This window comes from Asterias rubens, chromosome 8, assembly GCF_902459465.1.
Source record: "Asterias rubens chromosome 8, eAstRub1.3, whole genome shotgun sequence".
Lineage (NCBI taxonomy): Eukaryota > Metazoa > Echinodermata > Asteroidea > Forcipulatida > Asteriidae > Asterias > Asterias rubens.
The window spans coordinates 4,663,296-4,690,810 of record NC_047069.1 but is presented as its reverse complement, the minus strand read 5'-3'; the positions used below and the strand labels follow the sequence as shown (position 1 = coordinate 4,690,810).

At 37.8% G+C, this 27,515-nt stretch overlaps 1 protein-coding gene across 2 annotated transcripts; it reads right to left on the bottom strand.

Moving 5' to 3' along the window:
* Positions 1-385: 385 nt before the first annotated feature.
* Positions 386-26,677, bottom strand: LOC117293438 (FTS and Hook-interacting protein-like). 2 transcript variants are annotated; one of them, XM_033775770.1, is made up of 13 exons: positions 26,568-26,677; positions 24,473-24,777; positions 23,472-23,887; positions 22,467-22,673; positions 21,909-22,067; positions 20,464-20,550; positions 11,761-11,802; positions 8,498-8,665; positions 7,476-7,555; positions 4,170-5,965; positions 3,572-3,750; positions 1,806-2,001; positions 386-1,377 (listed from the first exon to the last, which is right to left on the bottom strand). In XM_033775770.1, the coding sequence occupies exons 2-13, from the start codon at positions 24,654-24,656 to the stop codon at positions 1,112-1,114; spliced, it is 3,780 nt and encodes a 1,259-aa protein (XP_033631661.1). In that variant the 5' UTR covers positions 24,657-24,777; positions 26,568-26,677; the 3' UTR covers positions 386-1,111. The 2 variants fall into 2 exon arrangements, with proteins under 2 accessions (XP_033631661.1, XP_033631662.1); XM_033775771.1 differs by lacking the exon at positions 11,761-11,802.
* Between the last annotated feature and the right edge of the window lie 838 nt (positions 26,678-27,515).

Genomic DNA, 27,515 nt, shown 5'->3' with positions numbered 1-27,515 from the left:
TTCGTGTGACAAGGTTTTTTTTTTTTTCCATTATCATCTCGCAAGTTCGATGACCGATTGAGCTCAAATTTTCACAGGTTTGTTATTTTATGCATTTGTTGAGATACACCAACTGTGAAGGCTGGTCTTTGACAATTACCAATAGTGTCCACTGCCTTTAACCATTGCTTTGTCATTCGGATGGGACGTAAAGCCGTTGGTCCCATGTGTTGTTCAACGCATGTAAAAGAACCCAGTGCACTTATCGAAAAGAGAAGGGGTTCGCCCCGGTGTTCCTGGCTGTGGCTGCTGCATGCGCCGTAGCACCTTGTAAACCCTTATAAGGTGCTAAATAATTGGGTCTCAGAACTCATCACTGCAATAACCTATCTTTCTGAAAGTTTGTATATACTCAGCGCCTTGAGTACCTTATTGGTAGTACGCGCGCTATATAAGACCTGTTATTGTATAAACAAAAGAAGAACAGTTTTATGGTAAAAAAGCAACTGTTATTCATGTTGGTAGTCCTCAATTCTCTGTAATCAGACCAAGTGAAATGAACTTTGAAGGATTTAGGAGAATGGTGGTCAAATAATGTTACTCAGATATGTATCCATGCATCTTGTATCTTGTATCTTGCATCTTGAGTAACAAAGTGTTGTATAAATCTACCGTAAACCGCACCAAACTTTAAACACTTTGGTTCCAGCTTTGGAGCCAGACGTAGCAAATAATCCCTAGCATCCCACCAATGTGTGTGTGCATTGCATATTGAATTACTAACCACCAACAGAAGCCAGGAATGTTTGGAAAAAAGACACTTATTCATATAAACCTTGGTACACTCAAAATAACCATATATTTTAAAAAGAAAAGAAAAAAAAGAAGAGATTGACGATTCATAAAAAATATTATATGGCTAAAAATTCTTTTAAAAGTTGTTTAAAAATCTACTATTTGCTGAGTCTTCTTGTCTTTCTTGTTGCCACAATGGGAGACTTTTTGACGGTCCTTTTGCACAATTCTGACCAGTAGTGCATGTGTCCAGACCTACGCTCGCAAAACTGCGGAGCCACAAAAACGACCGTTATGTCTGCTGCCGTCAGCGTCTCAAAAATCTCCCATTAGTCTTTTATCTTAATCCAAGTTCCAGCTCACTGAACGCAACAGCATGCTCTTGAGAAATGGCTGCCAGTTCCTTAAGGAACTCGTCCAAAATGACCGCGCAGTAGACAGCATTCCTTGTCTTGAGTGACTGGTACTCTGCAGATGCAGCCGGTAATGCCATCCCTGCTTCGTTTATTCTGGACAGCTTTTGTTTCTCCGCCGCGCTGATTGATTTGTTGCGACGACTGCCACGGCGTAGGAAGAGATCCAAGGCGTTTGATTTGCGGGTCACTGTGAGAAGAGAAACAAAAAGACCCTTTGATTACAAAGAAAATTGGTGGTTGAACTTTTTCATAGAGTGTGCAAAATAAGATCATAATTAACTATAAATAGTAAACTTGCGAGTACAACCATGTATAAAATCTCTTGTGGAGGAGTGTTGGCTCTGAAAAGAGCCAGTGTTGTTCTTTAAAAAAGAATGTTTGGTAAGCCTTGAAGGCTAACTGGTACCAGGAAAAGTCTGGTTCATATTTCCCGCAAATGCAATCGCGAAGCGAATTTTGACGTCAAATGGCTGTTTTTGCAGTAAATGTTTTGCAGGAGTTGCCCACAGCACAACTGCTCGTTGCAAATTTGTGACATCAAAATTAAAATCTCATTCGCATTCCCAGGAAGTATGAACCAGGCTTTACTGTGAGCAAATATGAAACACATCTCACCACTACTCTTCAGCGATCCACTTCGTTGCCTCGTAGTTTTGTCCAGCCCTTCACTCTCATTGAGGGAGCGTCCTTTATAAACGCTGTCGCCATCTTCCCTCATGAAAAGGTACTCCTTGGCCCGGACAAGAAGGTTTTCAAATTCGGGGATGGTCGCTGCATAGGCATCTAAGTTGTTCCTTATTGTTGTGAGAACCTGACAGGATAAGGATATGAAAAACAAATTAATGCTTGAAACTTTTTAGGGAAAATGTAACTAGAATACAAGTTTAAGAAAAGAAACAAAGCCTAATAATTGAAACTTTTTTGGTAACATATAACTAAAATAAGGTAAGAAGAAAAAGAAGTGTTACTACTTTTAATTTGTTTGTATACTACTTAACAACTAAGATACTACTTAACAACTAAGAAATAATAATTTAAATTCTACAACAAAATACCCACAAAACAAACAATATGAGTTTACTAAGCTTGTTTACCAAAACAAAAAATTAAATAAATAATACACAAAGGTTTAATAAAAGCATTGTAAAAGTACTTGCTGAGTAAACATAATTTACATGAAAAAAGAAAAATGAACAACACCATTCATTATCAGTGGTAGTTGACATAATAATGCAAATATTGACATAAAAAAGTTCAACAAATCAACACAAACAATTCATTCAAATCCATGAAACAATTGGCAATTGATGGGCAAGGGTCTAGGTGAGCACAAATACATGGTTGAAAATAAAAACAACACGCAAACATAAGACAGCAAAATATCTCTGCTATAGTTCATAGAAAAGAATAAGACACACTAATAAACAACAAATAATGCAGGTCATTAAAGTTATTGAACAAATTCTGTTGTCACACAAACATTAGATAGCAATGATTCACAATAATTAATAGCAAATATTGCAGGTCATTCAGTTTTAGTAAACAAATTCATAATGACATACACATATTAGATAGCAAAAGACCTCTGCTACAGTTCATAGCAAAGAATGAGACACAATAATGAACAGCAAATATTGCAGGTCATTCAGTTAGAGAACAAATTCAAAATGCCACACAAACATTGTACAGCAAAAGACCTCTGCTACAGTTCATAGCAAAGAATGATGCACAATAATAAACAGCAAATAATGGAGGTCATTGAGTTATTTGACACATTCAAAATGACACACAAACATTAGACAGCAAACGCCCTCTGCTTAGCAAATAATGATTCACAATAATAAACAGCAAATACTGCAGGTTATTCAGTTAGTAAATAAATTCAAAATGCCACACAAACATTAGATAGCAAAAGACCTCTGCTACATCTCATAGCAAAGAATGAGACACAATAATGAACAATAAATAATGCAGGTCAGGAAGTTATTGGAAACATTTAAAATGACACACAAGCATTGGACATCAAAAGATCCCTACCAAAGTCCTTAGCAAATAATGGTGCTTAATAATGAACAAAATAAACAAAATGGCACACATTGGAAAGAAACATACTGCATTTAGTTACAGATGATGCTGCATCATGTACATAGCATTGGTTTATGGGCGATCATGTTGTTGTTGTTGTGTCTTGCCTCCATCGCCTTTCACCTCTGGGACCCCGGTTCGAATTCCACTTAAGGCAAAAAAGTGAAAACCTTTTCCACCATGATCGGAATCGGGAGGTGGAAGGCGGGGAAAGGTACATTGTACCACTATGCCAACCCGACCACCGAAAACTTGACATATATTTATTGTCAACCATCATATGAAATATTACTGACCTGTATAAGCGACCTGACACTTGGTTGGAATACCATACTTGTATTGAGGAGATACGAGCGAATGAGGGGCTGTGGGTAGTAAGCTAGTCTGGCTACGATTCCAGTCAGCAGTAGATTAACATAAAATGAGTTCTGCATCATGGTATCCAGACGCGCAAAGATGGCATCCATGAAGGGACCTATTAAACAACCAGACAAGAAGAAACACAAACTCTCAATAAGCAATTTGCAAGATAGATTTGAATAAAGTATTGTACATTCACTTGCTTAGTCACAAAACACCACTAAGATTTAAATACCTCAGACTATAGAGGAAGTTGCTATGTCAAGTGGTTCGGGGCAAGCTTTTGTATAACACTCTATTACAGTAACACACATAGACACTGACTTACAAAATGGTGCAAACAAAATTAACATGACATTGACATCAAATAAAATGTAACATGTTATTTCAAATGGAGAAAACACATTACATTCTTGAAACCCCCAAAAGATAAAGAACGTACTAAATTGATATGAAGCAAATCAAATCAAGATACCATTTGGTGTCTAAAGTTCAAGTATATAAAGTGTAAAAATAAAGTGTAAAGAATCTTACCTGTGGTTGGCATACCAATAGTCCTTCCGACTGGAGTATACATAGACCTGGGTGCAGTTCCTTGAACAGGTGACGAGTGGGACCTCAGTGATTTATTAAAACTTTGATTTGAGAAACCCGAGGCATTAAGGCTCCTGTCCCAGTGGAATGATGAGTTGAGCATTGAGAAATGGTTCTCATTCATGGACGAGTTTAGAGTTTCAATGGTGCTGGCTTCACTGGCTTCACTGTTGAGTGCATTTCTATAAGCTCCGCCGTTCGAATTGGTTTTGTGGTTTGCACCCCTTGGAACGTTGAATCCCAGCCCATGCAGGATCTGATCAACCTCATTCTTGATACCGTCTCCTCCTGAGGAAGCCCTCTTTGATGAGACAGCCTCAGGGGAAGCTTCAATGTCAAACTCCCAGAATACACAGGGTTCGTCGCTATCCCTCTCCATTTCAGGCCTGGTCAGGCTGAGTCTCTTTCGTCTCTTTTGATCATCTGATAGAGAGTCTATGAAGTTGACACTGTCAGTGTCCTCCCCAAGAGCTTGCAGCCAATTGGCAACCTGGGAGCCCTTGTGAGAGCTTCCGATGGGGTTGACTCGAGGAATTGAGCTACCACCGTTGTAGTTGCTGTCTAAAACTGGCGAGTTGCTCCCAGAAAAGGCACTATCAGATTCCTGTGAGTGTTTACAGGGAACATTAAGATCTCTGGGTCTGGATTTTCCCGAACTTACCCGGCTCTCTGGGGTGGAGAGTTCACTGACAATATCTTCAGATTGATTGGGTTCTGTGGTATGTAGATTACCTGATGGTTTAGTTTGTCCGTCATGACCATTTGCAACTGGTCTGCTTCCTGGGGTATTTTCTACAAATGGCTTCTGGTCCACAGACTGTTGAGGCTCACTTGTGTGGTTCCTGCTTCCTTTCATTTCAGCATGGTCGGCAACACCATTCTCTACTGGCCTGAATTCTACATTTTTTGGAGAGGACTTGTTCTCATTCTCTGGAGAACCTCCGTTAACTGCACTCTGATTCTTTTCATCCATGAATAAATCAATGATATTGACATCAGAGGTGTCCACGCTTTCACAATCAGTTCCGATTTTCAACGATAACACCTCCTGAATCGTTGCGGTTAGTTTAGGGTCAACACTTCGCTTTCTATCCCTAGGTCTTGGAAGATATTCCGCTACACTATAAGACTTATAAGTTGATGATAATCCAGTATCCTCATCGGCAGCTAATACGGCAAATGTTGCAGAGTTGGGAGCATTTGTAGACATATCAAAAGTGGATGAAGACCTTTTCCTTTCATGAACAGGCGTAATCTCTGGACTGAGAGTTTCAGGGGGAGGGTGGAGTCCATCGTAGGGTGCAGACCAATTCAGAGTGCTGAGAGTACAGGCTTGTATCCCCTCTTTGGCATCGAGGAGGTACTCCACCTGACTTGTTTCAAAATCTTCCAAGGAATGTTCTGTTGGCTGACTGGCCGATGAAGGGAGCTTGTCGGCAGCTTGAGAAGGCTCTTGCTGTTTGGCAATCTGGCCTTTAACCCTGGTGGTCCACACACGGCTCGGCAAAGTAAGTTTCACCTGTTTCTTCTCTGGTGACGAGTTACCATTGGACATTCTGTTGGCATCACTAGCTGCTGGGACTGTCACTGGTTTTTTGGGTTCCTCTTTAGTGGGTTTGGTCTTGCAACAGGTCGGTCGGAGCGACAAGAACCTGTCTGCTGACTTACTGTGCAGGTCCACCTGTCGGATAGCTTTACGCTGGCTGACCATCAAATGGTTGCATGGCACCAAGTATCTGTTGTTCAAACAAATCATCATTTTCATCAATTCTTTTTTTTTAAGTGCACACCTACAATAATGGTTACACATAGTAACAGGTTGAAAACCACTGGTGTATCAGCTATATCTATGTTATCAATTTTGGTTTTAACCACACACACCGCCGATGTGTGTAAGCTCTGTACAATCAGAACTTTCCTGTGCTCTGCAAAATAATTACGGGCATGTTACAGTCCCAATGCGCATGAATGGCACGCAAAGGACTCTGGGTGAAACACCGACAACCATCATGGCCTGCTGATTTTGAAGTAGTGTAGTACACAACTTTAAAACCTGGCAAAGTAACAGCATGGCAACCATCTTGACAGCTTGATTTCATTTTTAACTGTGCTCGGATTCCCTGGATGCTTGCAATAGTATTTAAGATGGCGCAAGTGCATAAATGGGCTGCTACAAAATAGTCCAAATCAAACTGAAAAAAAATATAAAAAATAGATAACATTATTTTATGAAATTAAAAACACAAATGTATGTCAAGAATAACTTGTCAATGTGGCAAGGTTTAGAAACAGTAGCATAACGACCATGTCAAACAAGGCAATTCACAGGCAACCAGTTCAAGGCAATTTCCAAGAAGAAATGCATTCATATTCAAATGTTCAAATGTTTGTCTTGGGGTAGTAAGACCTTGTTTAAAAGTATACCAATGCGCGACCAAAGTAGTCTGTTAGCAATAAGCATGCACTGTAGTTGGTTGCCTCCAAGTTGCCTGTAAAGGTTGCCTTGAGTGACAAGGCCCTTGCCCTAAGGATACATACACAATAGAACTAGGTTATTACATGTGTCACTTTAGCCCCTTTCACACGAGAGCAATTTAGCAAGGATCCCTTGCTAAATTGTGGCATGGTCGTTAGATTTTACAAAATGCACCTCGTGTGAAAGGACAACAAGTTTTGGAGTGTCCAGGGTCCCTTGTCAAATCTTGTCCAACATTGCTACATTTTGTCGGAGGTCCGGACCTACGACGAAATCTTACACTAGCGGAAGTTTTGACCAAGGACGTGGGCTACATCATCGTGTGAAAGGAATCCATGTTTATTGAACGACTTCCTAGGAGAAAATGCCCATACAGCGCATGCTATTGTGGGTGCTATCTTGTCCAATCAAGGTGATCAGGATTACCAATTCGTCATATCACTCTCATGTCGCACAAGGGTTGTTAGTTTTTTTAGCTTCAGTGGGAAACCTCACAAAATCAGTCCCACACAGTGATAACAAATGAACAATCCACGCTCGTAAATTTTGTAGCAAAGGACCCAGGGGTCGATTTCACAAAGAGTTAGGACTAGTCCTAAGTTAGGACTAGTCCTAGGAGATATACAAATTGCATGGATAGTCCTAAGTTAGGACGAGTAGCTGGTCCTAACTCAAGATAAGACTAGTCCTAACTCTTTGTGAAATCCACCCCTGGCTACAGTTTGGCCGTGTGAAAAGGGCTTTTGTTTGGTTTTATCTCCACAACATACCTAAGGATAAGTTCTAGCATGAAGTCCTCACAGTTCAGGTTCACCAGGGTGTCAAACAACGACAGTGTCACAAGACACAACTGGAAAAAAATGACACATTGTATCATTTAAATATTTATTAAACATATTGAAGCAAACATTTCTTAACAGAGAAGATTGAGCTGTTGACCGTGGTAAACTACAATTGGTATCTGCAAATGTCTGTGCCTTAATCTAAAAATTTGAATCCTAATCTAAAATAGGTTAAGCTTTATCTAAAAGTTTGATCCTAGTCTGAACTGGAGGCTGAAATGCACAGTGATTATCGTAAGTAAAAAGTCAAAGTTTGTCTTAGGGAACCAGTTAGCAAACTTTATTGACCTGAATGTTTTTAAAGCAAATTTCAAGCAAATTAACCTTCTTTCTGACAAGGGGCCAATTTCATAGAGCTGCTTAATGGTAAGCAAATGTTTGTGCTAACTATTTAAGCAGAAAAATGTGCTCAAGCAAAAGCGCATTTCACAGGTTAGCAAGAGAATTAGGCGGTCATATTGTGTGTTAACCATGGATTTGTATTTTGACGTCATTCATTTTCTTGTTACCGGAAGATGCATTCTGTTAGCAAATGAAAAAGCCTTTGGAGTGATACAGTTGCCCAGGTTGTATACTCCCCAGGGAGCTGAGAAAGCTTAAAGGAATGTTATTGGCCCAATGACCAGGGGCCAATTTCATAGAGCTAGCTGCTTAAGCAAAAAATTTGCTTAAGCACAAAAATAGCTCGCTTATTTTACACATGTTACTGGCCAAAATTGTATGCAATATACATTGCTTGTGACTGGTATTTAGCTGTTGTTTACTAAGCATAACAATTGAGAGGAGTTTTGGCTGGTAAATTAATTTTACTAGGGAAGGTTTTTTTTTGCTTAAGCAAAATTTTGTGCTTAAGCAGCTCTATGAAATTGGGCCCAGGGCACTAATGTAGAGCACATTGAGATGGTTATTGTGAAATGCATTACATTTATATAAGAACTTGTTCTAGTTACCCTGGAGTTAGTGCTAAACCTTGACAGCAATGACTCTAACACTAATTGACCCTCATGTTGACCCATGCACAGGTAGTGAAGGAAGCCCTTCATGAGGGGCGGGGCCGTGATGCTGGTCAGGAACAGATTCACGTAGGCGGTAGCTGCTACAATCTCGTCTTGTGGATTCTGACGAATAAAATAAAAACCAAACAACATCAAAATTGGATGGCGAAATCTGTTCAACATCTCCACTAAGAACTAAGACAGGTTTGCGGTAACACCATGCGAGTATCTCTTTTTGAGTAGTAATGGTTCTAAAAATGAACTGGTGGTTAACTACTCATCGCTTCGATCAGTTTGCTCTGATTGTCTTCAGAGGGATGTTTAGAATGAATGGCCCTCAGATTGATCAGAGCGTACTGGTCAAAACGTTGATTCGTTAACTACCAGTTCTTATCAGAACCAACACTTCTCAAAAAGAGATATTAACATTGTGTTACCGCAAACCTCTCTTAGTTATGCTTCCATCATGCAAAGTTTCAAATCGTACTTAACATCACTGAACTCAAACGTTGCCATGTACTTCCATTTGTTTGCTAAACTATTAAAAGTAGACTATGCACTTGTTTGTCTCTAACTATTTTTAAGAGCTTTTTTCTATGGACACGTTGAGAATTTCTACTGCAGCAATTGTTTGTTTTCTGTTAGAGCTAATGGCGTTAACTAACTGCCAATTGTAACTGGCATTGACAATGGTCAGTAAGTGGATGGGAGACCTTCCATGTATGGGAATGGGGCAGAGTTGCTGCATGATGTGTCCTCTCTCAGCTTGTTCGGCGCATGTCGCGCATTTAAACATTTTAATATTATAAGGATTTTGCACAGTATACGTCAATAAACTTCTCCTTTATACCATGAAAACTGTTCCCAATGAAAAATCTGACTCTAAATGGAAGTTCCTTTCACTCAGGAATTGGCCATGAATTTTTTTCGCAATTTTTTTTCCTGTGACTTTAAACTAAAAAATGTACCATACATGTAAGTACGACACTCTACATTTGCAAGATCAAGAGGTGTTAAATTTGCATCACGGATAAAGAATATTCATCTTTGTTTTTACCCATATACACCGATGCGTGTTAGCACTGTAGACTCAATCTTGCAATACATGTTTAAATGCATTCAACATAAAACATCAACACAACAAAATGAAGAGATCACAAATTTGAAAACTTGAAACTGTTATGAACAAAAATGGGAAAAGCAGAATAAAATAAAATTTGTAACTATTTGTATTAATACCATTAAGTATTAAATCAACTATGTTATTTGTTAATTTTGCTAAAATTATACGTACAAAGTTAACTTTAGCGAGTGTCTCAAAAATCGGAATGGTAAGAACGTTCTAATTGGATCGGTTAGTATTCCAACTCGAGGTAATGTCATTGGAATATAAAAAGTGTGCACATAAATATGCACTAATGTGGGATTGATCCTGTACTTTGCCAAAGCGAAGTGGTCCAGCAGAACAGTGTATTATACATGTAATAATCCATTGAATTGAAGGCATGTGCGCACAGAATCTTTTTTTTTCTTCAACTAGAACGTGCCTGACTTTTTAGACATTCCCTTAACGTACAAAGAAATTGATGTTAACAATATGACAATTTTTAAATAAATAGGGGTATATAACAAAAAACTTAGGTTCAACCATTCAGATTATAAACTAAAGTTCATCAGCCAAGGGGAACAATGCACTTTCTATTACATTGGGAGAGCTACACATACATGTATTTTACAAATAATAATATGGATTTAGTACAATTAATTAATGCTATTCTGTACAAACCGTTGTTTAATTTGACGTCTCTATATGGTCTTACGGCACACTTTTGGTTTTAAACACAAGTTAATCATGAACAATTGTGTAACATTTAAATTAATCGCTGATCTTACAAATCTGACTCAAGATAAAAAAATCATACAAATATGATGTATGAGAAATATGAGGAGTAGGTTAGCTTGAGAGGGAGGTTGGTTTGGGTGCTAACCTTGTTATATGATCACTATTTAAGCTGCTTGTAACTGCGAGGGTAGAGGTTGATATATTTTGTGTGAAAAAGCCTCTGGAGTGCCATGGCAGCTCAGCGCGGTATACTCCCGAGGGAGCTGAGAAAGGTTGCGAGGATGTCATCTACCCAATGACCAGGACACAAATGTAAAGCGCATTGAGGCGTTTATTATGAAATGCGCTTTATAAGAACTAGTTAATATTATTATTATTGTTATTTTTCTCAGTGAGAATGAGTAAAATCCCTTCCACCTCATGCATCGTGCTAATCTCCTCTCACCAAGTATTCAATTTTCCCTTTGAAATATCAACAACATCATGCTTTTGTCATGCTATGCTAAAGTTATTAGCTGGGTGTATTAAAAAGAAAACAAAAAATAACTTTCTAAATCTTGCACCTGAACATTTCTGGTGCCTGCCCTTGCAGCATGCAAAAATGCATTTCCATGGAGTAAAAGAAATTGAAATCAACATAGAGTTTATCATTGGCCCATGCAAAAGGCATAGAGACTTAATCCGAAAGAATGCTTGGTTTGTGCTGGGTTTACTGTAAAGGTTAGTTGCAAAAATCCTCTAAAAGAAATTAAACATCAATTTTTAATTGCATGACCAAAATTAACAGTGACCCATTTCCACTGTACACTGTAAAGTAACAACATGCACAAATATTGGAACAAGCACACTCACATAAAACCACACAAAACCATGAGCCACACTTTAAAGAAAAAGAATTTTCAACTGAATTCCAACCATAACAAATCCATCAAAATCAGGCAGATGGGTTCGTCTGATCTGAGGGGCTTAGACAAGGGACTCCTAATTGGGTAGAGACTCTTGATCAGGGAGTGATAATGACAAAATATTGTGTTGTGTAGTATGTGAATATAAATTGGAGTTAAATACACAGTTGGAAGAACATCCATTTGGAAACATCCCACACCAACAAAAAGATGATGACAATGATGTAATTACGGAAAACCCCAAATTTGGTAAAACCCAATTGTTAATTACAAATGTGATAACAAGTGAAGTATGATGAATGACAAATGAATATAATGTGCATAAATAATATAAAAAAAGGAAACAAAACATTGTATAAATCTGCATAAATCTACATAAACTAAACCACAGCAACACCCATACAATCTGCCTCCAAACTCATGCGTCTACGGAAAAAGCTCATCCTAAAACGCAATAAATCAAAACCTACCGGATTATCTACATCACCACTGTCGCCATCGGCAAAAGAGAACTATGAATGAAATTGGAATGAGGGGAGTGGGGGAAAAAAACACGACAACTAACATGAGTGATGAAAAGAAAATGTTTTGAAATGATTCATGGGCCACAGGCCCTCTATAGTCGAGTAACAGATCACCTGAGATGTAACTAAACACATACAATCACATACGGACACTAACCTTCTAGCTTATGAGCTAATCATGTAATGGTTGATACTTCCCAAGCATTAAATTTATTAGTTTTGAAGTGAGAACGAAAAATATTTCACAAATCTAGCCCTTAATCCGTGGAGTACTTCTCAGGAAGAAAATTTGCAACTTGCGTCAAAACACAACTACGACAACATTTTATAAACCACTTTCAAGGCACTGGGTTGGAGTTCACAAACAAGTTAGGACTAGTATCATCTCGAGTTAGGACTACATGTAGTTACTCGTCCTAACTTTAGTAGGACTAGCCTTAAGTTTTTATATCTCCTAGGTTAGGACTAGTTTAAAGTTAGGACTGGTCCTAAGTTTGTTTGTGAAATCGACCCCTGGACACCTTTAGTAATTGTCAAAGACCAGTTTTCTCACTTGGTGTATCCCCACAAATGCATTAAACAACAAAACTGTGAAAAATTTGACTCAAATGGTCATCGAAGTAGCAAGAGAGTAATGAAACAAACAAAAACCCTTGTTGCACACTTTTGTGTGCTTTCAGATGCATAATAAAAGGCTTCAGGCCTGAAGTCTTTATTATTTGATTGAGAAATTACCTCTTTCTCAAAAACTACGTTACTTCAGAGGGAACAATTTCACCCAATGTTTTGTACTATCAACAGCTCTCCATTGCTCTTTAATAAGTTTTTATACTAACAATTATTTTGAGTATTTACCAAAAGTGTCCGTGACGGCCTTTAGAGCAAAAATAAAAGGTATATTGTAGCTTGATACCTGTCACAAAGTGTCAATGAGATGACGGTGGGATTTTTGTGAGCTAAGCAAAATTTTGTGCTTTAACTGACTTTATGATTTATACGATACATTTTGACTCTTAAAACACGTAAAATGGAAATAAATATGCAATGAAAATGTGGACCAAAGGTGCTCAGGTAAACTGTGTGTCTACATCACATTTTTTTCAAACAATCACAACGGATTTATTGTCAACTTTCGTAACAAAGCAATAAGATGTGGCCTCACTATACATCTACAGAAGGTATTCTAAAAGACAATGTGTGTGCATTGCATTGTATTTGCCGTCCAACACCTTTAAACAAAATGCTTTATGTAGTGATGCTAGTTCATTGCAACGATGTAATATGGCAGTGACAAAATCTGTTGTCATCCATCGTAATGTGCCGTATCATTGCAAGAAGTCATGGCTCTCAGAAGGTTTGGCTACATAGCCTAATCTTGTTGTTAAATTAGCAAAAGTAAATCTACAATACAGGTGGAATCATGAGTGTCTTTTTAAAAGTAAACCAGCAACACTGGGGCCAACCCCTAAATCTTAACGACAGGTGCACACAAGACTATCTGAGTAATTCCCATCCAAAAGATGAAGCAATGATGGTTAAATGTCACACTCAGGGACAACCTTGTTTATACATTCTGGATAAATCGCAAGAAAGATCAAGTTGGTGTGTTAGAAACTCACCCGATTTGTACAAATTTACCTAACAATATCAACAAATAATTAATAATTACAATCTAATAAAAGACCAACAAATACTCCACACAGATTTCTGTTCAGGATCAGATACAGACATGCAGATTTCGTGTACGACTATTGCCCATACTTTTGATCACGTGAGGGCGCTCTCAAAAATATTGTTATCACTTGCGGGGGTATCATTCAAAACAGTTATAAAGACTGGGACACATTACCAACACAGACATCATATCCATCATGGACAATAAGACTCCTAAAAGAGCCATTTTAATTCATCTCTAAAGCAACTAAAAACAACAGCGAACAGAAGTGACAGAACGCCAGTGATAAAACTGTGCCGACGAATGACGTATACCCCCCAGAAATGAGACAATTATTATTTAGAGCGCCCTCATCTGGTAAAAGATACGGCGTATTGGTACGTGCGTTACGTGTAATATTAATGAACACTAAACACAAGTGTACAAACCATGCAATACATTTATTATTACTACACCCATATTATTTGTTTAAATTATACGACCGAGACAACATCAGGGTACTTTACTTGTTGACATAGGTGGAAACTACAAATTCAAAAGTCAAGTATATTTTTTAAATAAATACTGTCCAGCTGAGAGAACTTTTGTTGTAGATAAGAGATGTCAACAATAAGCAAGGTCAAACTGCAAAAGATCGGCAATCCAAAACAGTTACACCTGTGATTGTATTATATACAAACAGAGTTTGGAACTCGAACTTTCAACAACAAGAAATGTACATGATGTACCTTCCCTCATAGCCTACCAGCATTTTTAGAAGGTACTAGGCCTGTCGTTAAAGTTATTGGTTTTTTGAGCGAATCCATAATTTAACCTTGCTGCTTTGGTTATATAACTAGTCATAGGTAGTACATGTAAATGGTGCAGTGTGTTGGGACATGGGCCCATGTAATTTCAAAAAGCTATTTAGCAGAAAATATTGCTTAAAAATATCTTGGTTTAGCAAAAAAAGAGCGCGCACCAATCACAACAATGTGAACTTCATGGCATGATGGCTGGTAACCTGTGTCTGCTGAGTAAGGTTTCTCTCTGCTTAATATTTGTGCTTACAAGAGCGGTTAAGAGCACCGAGTTCAAACTCTGGTGTTTCTGATCAGCAGAGTGTGGGTTCGAATCCCCACCCGTGACACTGTGTCCTTGAGCAAGACACTTAACCATTGCTTCGTCCTTCGGATGGGACGTAAAGCCGTTGGTCCCATGTGTTGTGTAACGCATGTAAAAGAACCCAGTGCACTTATCGAAAAGAGAAGGGGTTCACCCCGGTGTTCCTGGTTGTGGCTGCTTAATGCACCGTAGCACCTTGTAAACCCTTATAAGATGCTAAATAATTGGGTCTCAGAATTCATCACTGCAATAACCTATTTTTCTAAAAGTTTGTATATACTCAGCGCCTTGAGTACCTTGTTTGGTAGATACGTGCGCTATATAAGACTTCGATATTATTATTATTATTATTATTATTATTATTATTATGACATTGGGCGAGTGTTCAATTAATATGCTCAGTAGATTGTGCACTAGGCTTGTAGCGGATTTCATCTTTGAGAGGGATAGACCATTTTCATTTTGCAAAGGGTACTTCCATTGGAAAATCTTAAAGGCAGTGGACACTATTGGTAATTACTCAAAATAATGATTGGCATCAAACCTTTCTTTGTGACGAGTAATGGGGAGAGGTTGATGGTATAAAACATTGTGAGAAACGGCTCCCTCTGAAGTGCCATAGTTTTCGAGAAAGTAATTTTCCACGAATTTGATTTTGAGACCTCAGATTTAGAACTTGAGGTCTCGAAATCAACCATCTAGACGCACACAACTAAAAAGGGTTATTTTTCTTCATTGTTACCTGGCAACTTTGATGACCGATGATCAAATTTTTACAGGTTTGTTATTTTATGCATATGTTAAGATACACCTAGTGAGAAGACTGGTCTTAGATAAAAACCAATAGTGTCCAATGTCTTTAAAGTCTATTGGAACTTTTCAAGGGGAACCACGCTAAAGACCAGGGGAAACAGAGGGTCTCCATGTAATTACATGCCCGCTGAAGCATTTCTGCATCAAAAAAGAACCTTAGATTGAGTATTTTTAGCACTTTTAGCATTGATTGCTTGTGATACGTGTCATATGAGGAAATAATTTTTTTCCAGGGACTTTGACAAAAAAGAAGGGCATTTTCTATTTTTGAGCTGTGATTACAAAAAATTCATACTGAAAAAGATAACCCACATGTTTAAGATCTCCTGTAAATTTTGCAGCACGATTTGTTGTTAAAGGGAACAATGAGAAGCTTCAACAGATGTTATTACAAAAACATTACGAGGTTGACAAGTTTATTAAACAAAGTGTACGACTCAATGAGAAAGTAAAGTAAGAAAAAAAAATTAAATAAATCAAGCTGACTTACTATATATGAGTCGAATGCTGCTAGCTGTCATTGTTAAATAAACACAATAAAATGTTATAATAAAGTGTTTTTTATTCCCAAACGCACAGCTGTAATATGGGCCCTTTACAATTAATGTGAAGAAACGCTTCTTTCTACGACATGAAAAATGCCACTTTTCAGTTGCTTTTTAAAACATGATTTAAAAAGTGTGCAAAACATGCAATGAAAGTGTGCTTCTGCATAAGAATTTGCTGCAACTAACATTTATTTTGAACATATCAAAGTTTCCAGAAATGGTTAGACTTCAGAACTTTGCAATCGCAAGGTTGTGGGTTCGAATCCGGCCAAGCTAACCACTGATTTCACAATGACTAAAATAAGTGGTGGTGTCATCTAATTACTAAATCATAACTTATTGGTTTGGTTCATAATCATAGACGTTAAACCAATGTCTGTATGTGAGGGGTTCGCTGTTGCCAGCTTGGTGTTTATAGATCTCCTATGGGACATTTTTGGAGTTCCCTTGTTGGGATGATCATCTAAACAAACAAAATCACCTACATAATCATCTGTCAACTAGTCAAATGTCTACAAGCCTGGTTGACATTTTCCAGCTAAGAGTTAATTTGTTTCCAGGGAGGTTGCTCTGGGCAAGTATTTCCACATCTGTTTAAAGTATCACGGGAAATTTCACTAAAAAAAATCAAAAAAAAAATCAACAGAACATTGTGAACACTTCTTTCGGAAACCAGTGAAAATTTGAGAGCTGAAGTCTAATTGTTGTAAAGATTGTGTAATATGATACAGATACATAGAAGTGAGAAGGGCAAAAGATTAAATTGCTCAGCTTGCAGAACAAAATCCTGAGTTACATGTACCTTAGAAAATGTCAGCTTTTTCCTGAGCTATATTTAATAAATTTACCCAACATAACATACCAAGTTGAAGGTCAAATTATTTACATTTTGTTGTCCAGAGTGAGCCTTTGGTAAACAATTGTAAAATACATTGTTATTTCATCCCCCAATTTCATGAAGCTGCTTGACAGCAAAAAATATTTATTAGCAGCGGCCATCTTTAAAGAACTGCACATTACATGTACATGGCAACCTGGCAGGTGACCATCATGAGGGCTTTATGATATTGGGCTCTGGTAGCAAGTGGGTCAACCTAGAAGGGCTGCTAAAGGTCATAAAGGTCATCACTGCTAAGCTGATCTCTGACCTTTTGCCATGACAAACTTTGTACATGTTTTCACAGCAGGTTTTGTGCAGTACATTTAAACGTATTTTCTTCATTGTGTGCTGTCACACCATAGTCCCTTTAAATTGACTTCAAGCAAAAAACGCCCCCCTAAATCGACAAATGCCTGGGTAACTCAATTTCAGTCTATTTTAGATCAGAGAGACCATGACCTTCGGAGTGAACTTTACATGGTACACAAGACTACAACAAGGTTGTATTCCAGCACTAATCTGCGGCAACACACCACTAGATGCATTTAAAGGCAGTGGACACTACTAGTAATTACTCAAAATAATTATTAGCATAAATCCTTACTTGGTAACGAGTAATGGGAAGAGGTTGATAGTATACAAATATTGACTGCTTCGAGTGCTATGGTTAAAACTATGACTCCCGAGGTGATCCCCGGAGCGTTCTATTTTCCCGAGGCGAAGCCGAGGGAAAATAGAACGCTCCGGGGATCACCAAGGGAGTCATAGTTTTTAACCATTGCACGAGTAAAAGTAGTCAATATTTGTTTTATAACACCCCAAACATTTCTAAATACTGTACTATTATTATTAAGCTACAGACCTGAATGCTACAATCCCCGGACGACGCGAATACAGATTGCAAACACTTTTACTTACTGTGTTGCATGTAGTGTCGTGCAATCCAAAATGGTTACAGACTATTAATTTATCATCCTCGTACACGCAACGGATGTCTGGGTACTGCACGCCGTGTGCTAGTCTGTCGGACTAGCGCACGGCGCCGTGTGCTAGTCTTCGGACTAGCGCATGGCAAACCGATGCACTATCACACGGCCGTCGTCTAGCGAAACTAAGACATGTCATGTGACGCACTCTAAACCAATGAGCAGGCAGAATACTTGCAAGGGGTGTTATAATATAAAACATTGTGAGAAACAGCTCCCTCTGAAGTGAAGTAGTTTTCGAGAAAGAAGTAATTTTTCGAGACCTCAAGTTTGAAATCAAGCTTATGAAAGCACACAAAGTTAATTCGTGTGTTGAGGGTGTTTTTACTTTCATTATTATCTCGCAACTTCGACGACCAATTGAGCTCAAATTTTCACAGGTTTGTTATTTTGTGCATATGTTGAGATACATTAAGTGAGAAGACTGATCTTTGACATCAACATGGATTTAAAGGGATGGTATACATTTGGTAATAAAACAATTAATGGCAAACAAATTGAGAAACAATTCACTTTGAAGTAATGCGGTTATAACGTAAAAACAGTTCTTACGCCCCCAAATTGGAGTCTGACTCAGATTGTGTATTTATGGATTTGTCATCAGCTACGAATTTTCGGCAATGTATCTCAAAAACACGACCACCTTTTGAAATGAAATTTTCAGGTGATAGTTGTTTGTGTTCATACATTTATATAGCATTATCACAATCGTACGGTTCCAAAAGCGACAGGTTTATTTTGCCTTTAATGAGATTTTACACTAATTTCCTGGATTGAGTTGTGGCCAGCGAGAGTGAAATATGAGGATGAACTACAAGCAGCTAAAATAAATGGAGACTGAATCTGATTAGCCCCAAAACTATGAACCTCCATTAAAGTCGAAACATCAGGCCAAAAATTATTTTTTTGCCTTTACAATGTAGACTAAACAGAGTCCAGCATTCCCAGTAAAGGCAGTGGACACTATTGGTAATTAGTCAAAATAATTATTAGCATAAAACCTTACTTGGTAACGATAACGAGTAATGGGGAGAGGTTGATAGTATAAAACATTGTGAGAAACGGCTCCCTCTGCAGTGATGTAGTTTTCGAGAAAGAAGTAATTTTCCACGAATTTGATTTTGAGACCTCAAGTTAAGAATTTGAGGTCTCGAAATCAAGCATCTAAAAGCACACAACTTCGTGTGACAAGGTTTTTTCTTTCTTTCATAGTTATCTCGCAACCCCTACGACCAATCGAGCTCAAATTTTCACAGGTTTGTTATTTTATGCATATGTTGATATACACCAAGTGAGAAGACTGGTCTTTGACAATTACCAATAGTGTCCACTGTCTTTAAGACGATCAGAGCATACTGGTCGAAACGTTGAGTCGTAAACCCCAGGTTCTTTTCAGAACCAACACTATACTCGAAAGAGATATTTACACTGTGTTACTGCAAATCTCTCCTAGTTAAATACTTCCATCATCCAAAGTTCCAAATCCTATTTAAAGACTAAACTTAACGGCACAATTTGACCTACATTTCAAATACTCTGAGGTCAACACTGCTGTAATTCACAGTGAAGATGCTTTTAGAATTATTTTGTAACGGTAATGTTATGCAAACACGTATTAATGGCAGCATATTATTTGAAGTGTCCTGCAGAAAGTGACACCAGACCAGAGAAGATAACCCTCTTTGGCATTCAATGGCCATTAGCACACTTCATGGGGTCTAGGTTATAAAATTACAAAATGTTGGCTGTTCATCTAAGTCAATCATAACTGTAATACAATAACCCAAATGGCCTGGGACCAATTTTACAAAGCTGATAGAGCTGCTTAAGCATTTATAAACAAATTATGCTTACCAGAAATCGGATACACGCTTAAATACCATTTTACATTCTACATTGGTGTGCCTAGCAGAAAAACTGTAAGAAATATTTTCTGCTTTTAAGCAGCCTCTATGAAATCAGGCCCTGGTCTAACACATGGTGAACTACTTGCTGTCCATACAGCAGAACATTTCAGAAAATTATCCTTCGTTCTATATTTGTCCTTTTTTATATTTACTATACAAAGTTTGTTTTATTTAAAACGCCCTTCGCATTTATCACAAACATGCTCAACAAAGAACAAAATCTCACCAAACAAAGAACTGAGAAGTGAGCAAAATTGAGCCTGTTTCATGTCCTGAACAACTTCTAAATAAAACAGCGACATGTTTCCACTTGCAATTGACATGTACATTTAGACAAGCTAGTTCACTTTTACCCTTGAGTTCTAAAACTATGCACTGTGCAGCTTTGCCAGACATGCATTAATAAATAATTCATAACTTAGACTATGAGCATACACTGTATACACAAATCACTCAAATCTTACTATTCTTCCTGAAAACAAATAAAAAGACAGGTATAACTAAGGGTCCCCTCACTCATTTAGGGTGACATAAATAACTGTTAACAAATAAATAAGTACTTGTACCTATCCTCCAATTTCACATTGTAAAAAACATTATTACAACAAAAATACATGTCGATCTATCCCCTCCCTAGCCTCAATACAAACAAACAATCAAACAAAAATTACAAATACATACACAAAAAGACAGAAAGTATGAACAAATTCAAGGCATGAATGTTGTTTTATTTTACCTGATGAAGTGCTGGTCCAATGACTGGTACCAAGAAGCCATCATGGAAGTATTGTATGAGCTGATTACTGACTATCGGATGTGCCACCTAGTAGAATAAAACAGATAGATGCTGTTCAACCACCACACCACTTTAAGCAAAGTTAAAAGATGACAACACAAACACATTAGCTGTATTTGTGAATAGAGCTTTTGGTCAACTACTAAGTAGAGCTTTTGGTCAACTACTAAGTTCTGACAATTCTTTTGTTTCATACTTGTCAAGATGGTCTGGGGGTCGTCCGAGAGTGTCAGTGTTATCCTGTTTCTTTATTTCGTGTTAATATCCCTTATACTGTATATTTGAAGTAATTTTTATAAATCTTTTTATCTTCTCCATTTTTGGAGGTTTTGAGGAAATAAATAAATAAATAAAATTGATGATGTGTATGTGATACCGTCTTATTTATTCTGGCCAGAACTTTATGTTTCTGAAACATGACTGCATTTCAAGCAGAACTACTTCTCAAGGTACTGTCGGGTCTCCTTTAAATTATTTAAGTGTTTGACAATACGTTTGGTTATTGAGTTTTTTAAAGTACAAAGCAGCCTTTATACTAGACTTTAATTCTACCTTGTTCATGTCCTTGAGTTATTGATTAGGTCCATTTTGCCTTGATATGTAAACAGAGGACTAAGCTATGCACACAATGCATTCAAACAAATACATTACACTAGATTTGGTCATCAACAGCGTTATATATTTTGCATTTCTTTCAAGTTACTTTCAGCAAACAGATTCCTGTACATGAAATCAGATGTAAAAATAACTGAAACGGCTGCATCTGGAAAGAGTAATAGAATACTCTAGGCCTGTAATACACCAGATATATTTCATGGGAAAAACAAATAAAGTTTCATTTTTTTTCAACAAAAAGAAACAGCTCACAAAAAAATTCACACACATTGAAGTAGAAACATTTTTAAAAAGCAAGCACATGAATTAATTGCAGCAATAAAACAATGTTGTAACACGTTGTAGAAATTTAGAATCAGAATAAATATGATCAAAAGACATCAGGTCAGAATAAATAGGATCAAAATACAAAATAAACCTTATTAAAGATGTGATACAAAGAATGAGGCATGGTAATTTTACATACAGGCAATATACACATTTCTACACAAAACCTAGTTTTTGCATGCTAATGCCCTTCTTTTCAAAACAGATATGAAACACTGTGAGTGAGTATAGTAATCAGATATTAACTTGTGCACTAACCAACTCTCAAATAATAGTTCATTGGATAGTTCATGCCGGTGTGGCGGGAGATTCTGTCCCCCCAGGGATAAGGGCGACCTGTGAACAACCTTCTGATAGCGCCCCCGTATGGGGGACAGAATCTCAGGGGAACAGAATATCCCTGAAAGATTTCCATAGGAATTCAAACTTGAATTAGTACTTACCTGGACAACAGCGTTGCAGAATTCTAACGAGTGCAGGAACATACAAAGTTCAGGGATTACTGTCCAATCTTCACGGGTCAAGCAGTGCCAATGGTCAACCCGGATGTCAAGTTTACGTGGCAGCCGTGAGTATAATGCCCCCAGGCCTGTTGCTAAGACCTGCCAAAGGAAGTAGGGGGTTAACGGTGTGTTCTTTGCCTAACAAATTATTGCGTGGTAAAATGATCCCAAATGAAAAAAAAAATGTAAAAGTGTTGTGGCTGAGCAGTCAAGTACACCAGACTCAAAAGCTCTGGTGTTTCTGATCAGCAGAATGTGCATTAGAGTTCTAGTCTAGACACTTAACAATAACTAGTTCTTATATATAGCTCATCTCCCAATAACATCTCAATGCGCTTTACATAAGTGCCCTGGTCATTGGGCCAATAACATTGCTTTAATCTTTCTCAGCTCCATGGGGAGTATACAGACCTGAACTGCCGTGGCGCCCCAGCGGCTTTTTCAAACACATTATCAACCTCAATCCTAGCAGTTACTCATTTATACCCATGTACTTACCGGGCAAAGGTTTGTACTCTCAGCAATGTACTTGGCGATATTACTCCCTTGACTAGAGACGGAGATACATAGAAGGAGGGCATCCCTGGCCTGTTGGCCAACCTTGCCGTCACGATGAAGAAACGGAATCAGGAGAGAGAAGAGAAGGAACTTGGCTGGCCCCTGGCTAGGGCTGGCATGGAACAGATATTCCAGTAGCATTGGGTCCTGTAAGTGAAACAGTAGAATTAGCGATGATATTGATTGATTGATTGATTGGTTGATTAATTGATTGATTTGGTTTATTGCTATTTATGTACAAGTATACAATAAAAAATTGGATAAAGATGACAACTGTTTTCAGGCATGGAATTTCATCTTTGAGAGGGCAAGGCAACTTTTATTTTACAAAAGGCACTTCCATTGGAAAATCAAATGCCTACTGGGAAACTTTTGAAGGGGCACCACAGCCAAACCCTGGGGCAGCAGAAGCAAAGGCCTTTATGGCCTTCATGTTATTTCAGGCCTTCATGTAATTTCAGGCCTGTGCTGAATTAACCAAAATATGTAATTCACAACGTATGTATCAAAAACTGCAAGGCACTCAATAATTGACATATCACAGAAGCTTTTGGTTTACTTAAGACAGCATAGATGATTCAAATACGACAAGTGAAAGGAAACATTCACAAAGAAATTTTTTTATGTGAACCGTTGTAAATCTTAATTCCCAGAGGTTGAATGAAAAGCCTTCAAACATTTGTTCATAGTCAGACTGGAAAAGCAAACGCTTAGAAAAAAAGTGAATACAACAAATTGTTTTGTTTGAAGCAAGCATACTGTGTTTGTCCCGCAGTAGATCTGACATGCACATATCGTACTAATTACCGATTGTCTCTTACTTTATAGTGCAACCCTAAATTCTGTATTCAGCTAAAAAAGGAAAGGAAAAAAAAACCAATAAATTAAATAGGATAGGCCTACCAGTTGTAAGAAAGAAAACAAATATATATTTGAAATTTCTACCTTTGATAATGAGACACACAGCTGATGTAACAACAAGACAAGATGCAGCTCCACTCTATCCGAGCAGTACTCTGAGCACGCTATGAGCAACCTCAACAGCGGGTTTAACAGGGCATTATGCATCAGCACAGCCTGCTTGGCCTGGGCCAGCATCATCTCATAGATTCGTAACAGCTCCCTCTTCATGTCCTCAACATGTTCCCCGCACTGTAAGCCCCACGACAGCAGCTGGTCCATCACGTTCTCCTCTATGGTTAGCTCCAGCATGTGGCCCATCACGCCCTCTGTGGGTTGGGTCTCCTCCACTAGGAGGTACATCATCTGGGTGGCGTAGTTAGCCACTGCTTGGATGTCGTCAAAGCTGGCTTTGGTGCGGGGGAAACGACCACCACTGGCATTTTGCTTGACAATGATTCCTGGAGGGGCAATGTATTACAGAACCATTTAGATTTATGAGTCAGGCATGTTATAATTTGGCCCTTTGGGAAAAAAAGTAGGAATATTTTATCGAGGACAAGGGCTGACTTACATGGTGTAGGCTTTAATAGACTTTTTAGTCTATTTAATCACATAAATAAACAATCATCAGCAACCAGCAGTAAATAGTTTTTTAAATGTAGTTTCTTCATTGACAATGTAATCCAGGACTCTCATAAACCATGTGTACAAGATTTTGTTCTTTTCTTTTTTACAAAACATGAAATGATACTAGCAAGAAGTAGTAACATACTTTTAAAGTGATTTAAAAAAAATATTAATAAATAAACAAAAAACACTGAACTTTGACCAGATACAAATAAGGGCTAAAAGACCTCTACAAAAAAGGGGGGAAAAGAAACTTAGTAATTTTATGATTTTACAAAGTTTTAATAATTATGCCAAACAAAAACATATCATCTTCTCTGCTAGTTAGAACCTGCTTTCCTTTATAGGACAAAAACATTTTAAGAACAAACTCTAGGACAATAGATAAAAATACACATAGGAACTCTAGAACTCACCTTTGATTTGAGCCCAGTGACTGCAGAACACTTCAAAACAAGCCTGGGGATCAGCTCCTGCAGGGATAGCCATGGGCCCGACAGACCCCACAACACCCGGTAGAGGTGCCCCATTAGTCGACCCCCCAATGGTGGTAATGGACGAAAGTGAAGACCCTGATAAACGCCGGATTAATCGACTCATGGTGATGCGATTTCAATTTCACACACGTTCACAAAGTCACCAACAGCAACGACTCTTCTTATTTCACTTCCATTTTGGCTGTGTGCCAAAACCACTGTGTCATGTTTGAGACTTTTACATCCTGTTGTTTTTTTAAAAGAAAAACCAGGAAACATTATCCATCAATTAAAAAATTACAGAATTTAAATCAACACAGTGACACACAAGCACAGGTGTCAGTGCGATCTACGCCGTACAACAAATACTTGTAATTTGTAGCAAGCAGATATGTTACAAAGTACATGTACATTTGCAAGAGAACATCTGTCCGAGTGTAATGTTCATGGGTGTAGAAGTGTAAAATGAACCTCAACTAAGTAAACAAGATGACATTCACTCACATGTGTTAAGTATAAAGCAAGTGCAAATTGTATGCCCGTAGTACTTTGAACTGAAGTATTGCGTTACGTTTAGTATGAAGGCTCATTATATGAAAAGTCATACTGGCTGTCATCATTGCAATGTTTCCAGTGTATTTGTTGCATTTGTGGACACAACTTCTCACCGTACCAAGACTATTACGTTGGGTCAGTGAAACAAGGTCGTATGTTATTTGGGGGTGAAATTGAGTACTTGCATGTATACAAAAGATGCTTTAATTTTGTTTGATTGAACTTTTAAGTTTAAACTTTGTCAAAAAAAGTTATTAAAAAGATACAGGTCATAATTCGCTAACATGTTCAAAGCAACAAAGTTGTATCTCGGACCATAACGCAAGCTCAGACACATGACCTTGATGCGCTAAGAAGTATGACAGTGTTCCCACTTTAAACGACACAATGCAGTTGTGCCACAAGGTTGTTTACATATTTTCAAGATACAACATTTAGACCCGTCTAAAACCATACAGTGTCTGTGCAACAAGGTCATGTGATGATAATAAGGGCATACAACTTAAAAGGTCCACTTTTAATATTTTTGTCATAAAAATAATATTAGGGCTAGGGGCCTATGTCTTCATAATTCATAAAGTGGACTTGTCTTAACTCCACCTCCATCATGTCCATGGCGTAGTGTTAGCCAGAGGGGTGTCTGAGTGTCTTCTGGACACCCTGTTGTATTTATTATTTACATACGCATGTAAGGGAACAATTTTGAAACCCAGTTTTTATATTTCAAGCAAATTTGGAAACCTTGCTTTATGGGTGTTCAAAAACAACACATTTCAGTAACTGGTCCTCATTAAGCAGCTTGAAGATGCAGCATCCAAACTATCACACCAAACCGAGCCAGCACTAATCTAGTCTTTTTCCTGTCAATGTAGCAAGCTGTATTTTATTGCAAACTGTTAGCATCATTTACCATGTAGAGTCTTTCGTCAACAAACACAAACAATCATGACAGAGACTACCATTTGTACATTCCCTGTACATAGAAAGTACCAGCAAACAATTGGTACCATGGTCAGAAGTCAGAGCTTGATTTAGTGTGCTTTGTTGCTGGTTCATGTTGTTCTGTGGTTGTGACGATGTGTCACTGTCAGTAGTGAGTAGGTAGGCCTACCCCTCACTCAGTCAGTGTGCAGACGACTGCAGTATTAATTAAAATAAAACATGCACTTGTTATGCACTTTTTATGAAACAACATTAATAACAAGACTAGAGCCGGAAGGGGCGGACGAAAACAGCAGCACTGCAGACCAGTGCAACAAAACAGTTAAATGGCATAGGCAACCAAAATTGAAAAAGGGTCACCAAAAATGCCAATGTCATGGATCTTGTTCAACTTCAAGTTGATGACTTGATTTTGGTATCATCAAAACTAAACCAACTTCACAGCAAGACAAACACTGACCAACAAAATGCACAAATGATTTACACTTTTAACTCACAAGTAAATATTATTTAGAAGTTAAAAAGAAACTATATTTACCTTCACTGGTACAGTTGACATCATCAAGAAAATGAATAATGGACCAACATCATGAATCGCTTATTTTTCGGGCAGATGGGCGTCCGTTTATTTACCACGAAAAGAGATAAGAGATTGAACTATCGATGTGTAACTGGTGTGCGGCAATCAACAGACAATTTACCTTAGATAGTGTGGTTATACTATGGCCATTATGTGGATTACCAGTGTAGTTGTCATTTACTGGCCAAGTTTTTTGCAAGAGGGCGGGCTTCATACTTAACGGTGCTCCCTTCTAAATAAACCAATGCTAAAACATTCATAAGTATTCAACAAATATTTAAATTCTCTCAACCTTTTGAAAACAATCAGATAATTTTTTTTAAACTTGAACTTCTGATTTCCGTTATGGAATTTTTGCTAATTGCTCTGGGAAAAACCACACCGCAAATGTATTTTTTCCCAACTGACTCGATGCCTGCAAGTTTCCATGAGGCATTACTCCCATTCCCAAGCCAAATACATACTACCAACTTTTTAAGCCTAAATTTGTCAAATCTGAAGCACAGAGCCCACAGGTTGGCATATGATACAATCTATTAATTGCACGATGTCCCCAAAAACTATTATTCAAAAGATTTTGAGGGCCCTACAAATTTCAACAATCAGCTTGTGTGATGAATGTTAGCCTGTGTTAACGTGTGGTTCATTTAAGAAAAAGTCACTGATTGGTCATATTTGGGAAAAAAAGAAAAGAAAAATGTTGTTAAATTTGTCTACAGCGAGCTTGTGACAAACATGTGAGCATTTATGTGTGCTGTATATTAGGCAATAGAAGAAAAACTTTATGATTCGCTGTGTATTCTAAGGATGAGGTCAGGAGATGTACAGTAATGAAAAACACAAAGACAATAAACATAACAAAATACAATAATATGTTTCTAATCAAAATAAGTTGTAGTTTTATTT